This window comes from Salvelinus sp. IW2-2015, unplaced genomic scaffold (assembly GCF_002910315.2).
Source record: "Salvelinus sp. IW2-2015 unplaced genomic scaffold, ASM291031v2 Un_scaffold4883, whole genome shotgun sequence".
NCBI classification, from domain to species: Eukaryota; Metazoa; Chordata; class Actinopteri; order Salmoniformes; family Salmonidae; genus Salvelinus; species Salvelinus sp. IW2-2015.
The window spans coordinates 41315-42880 of NW_019946152.1; the positions used below are offsets into that span (position 1 = coordinate 41315).

General features: G+C 39.5%; 1 protein-coding gene across 1 annotated transcript in view; it reads right to left on the bottom strand.

The window, feature by feature from the left end:
* Window positions 1–66: 66 nt before the first annotated feature.
* LOC112077741 (B-cell receptor CD22-like) overlaps window positions 67–1566 on the bottom strand; it is a 10444-nt gene continuing 8944 nt past the window's right edge. Inside the window, exons 6-8 of the mRNA XM_070441818.1 lie at window positions 1023–1352; window positions 564–862; window positions 67–427 (exon numbers count right to left, since the gene is read on the bottom strand). Of these exons, the coding sequence (XP_070297919.1) occupies window positions 122–427; window positions 564–862; window positions 1023–1352 (935 nt within the window). The 3' untranslated portion in view covers window positions 67–121. The remainder of the gene's footprint in view (window positions 428–563; window positions 863–1022; window positions 1353–1566) is intronic.

Genomic DNA, 1566 nt, shown 5'->3' on the forward strand with positions numbered 1-1566 from the left:
ACTAAAACTCTAACTCACACAAAACGTTAACAAATACTCATTTGGAGATGATATGCTTAAGGACTACTTCATTTAATTATAATTGTTATGCTACCTTATCATTCAAACACTGAGCTGTACTTTACTCACACTTCACGTCCATGTTTATGGTCCTAGACCTGTCTGTCCCCATCTCATTCTGGGKCTCACAGTAGTACTCTCCAGTGTCAGATGACTGGATTTGACTGAAGACATGCTGTGGTCCTGTCATACTCTGATAGTCACCTCCATTCTTCTTGTACCACCAGGTACAACTCTGGACAGGTGGGTTGGCATCACTGCTGCAGGTCAGAGTCACTGAACTGCCCTCCACTATTCCACCAGATGGACTGACTGACACTGAAGTGTTCCTCGGACCATCTGATGTAAAATACATTGGATTTAGTAAGAGAACATATTAGGTCAGTTAAACATATTCTATACATTTTCGACAATTGTACTTTTCCACAAAATGACTTTTAGATTCACCCTCTTATTGAAGATGATCAATTAAAGTATCATGTGGAGCCAATATCTGTCACTACAATATTAATATAGCAAGCTAAAGATGTAAACCCCATGTACTCACATCTGACAGTGAGAGRCTCTTCAGCAGAGGGGAGATCCTCACGGCCTTCTACAGCACAGGAATATCTGCCTGTATCCTCACTGCTGACTGAGAATAGGKTATAGACAGGAGAGGAGGTGTTGCTGTTTGGTATAGGCTGTCCATTCTTATACCAACTGAAGGCTGTGATGGGGTCCAGTGTACAGTTGGTTCTACATGTCAGTGTGACTCTCTCCCCCTCTGACACAGATGTAGGATCCATCTCCAACACAACATCTAGAGTAAAATGAAATAAACCATTAATATCCTCCTATATATGTGCTCTTATGTGAAATACTACATTTGGTATTTTTCCATCAGATACCACTACTGTGTTTGTATGACTGCCCTTAATAAGGTAATTACAGTAATAGATGTGAGATGTGTGCCAGATTACCTGTGACAGTCAGGGAGACAGGTGAGCCAGAAAACTTTCCTCCAGATGTTATGAATCTGAACTTGTACCCAGCAGAGTCACTCAGTCTCAGGTCTGTGATTCTCAGGGTACAGTTACTCTTCTTATCCCCAAGGTACTCTATATGACCCTCATACCCTGGCACTGAGCTCAGATCTTCAGCCTCCATACCAGACTTCCATTTGGTAAACCAGAAAGCTTGTTTGATCTCATGATAACTGGGATATGTGTAAGAGCAGGATATGTTCACTGTTGACCCCTTCAAGGCACAGATACTCTGATGGGTGTAAGTCACACTCCAACAGTTCTTACCTGAAATACAAGAAGACAACAGAACACCTTTATAAAATTATTAATTACAACATCTACTGTAAATACTGATGTTGTTTATAAAGTAGAAGAACACTAGTTAAACTGTTTATAGTAGTGAAAACCATAATTATTAAATAATTATCAATATTTACTGATTCATTGACATTAGTCTCACAACAAAAACAACATTGTATTTATCTGAAATGTTTATAGA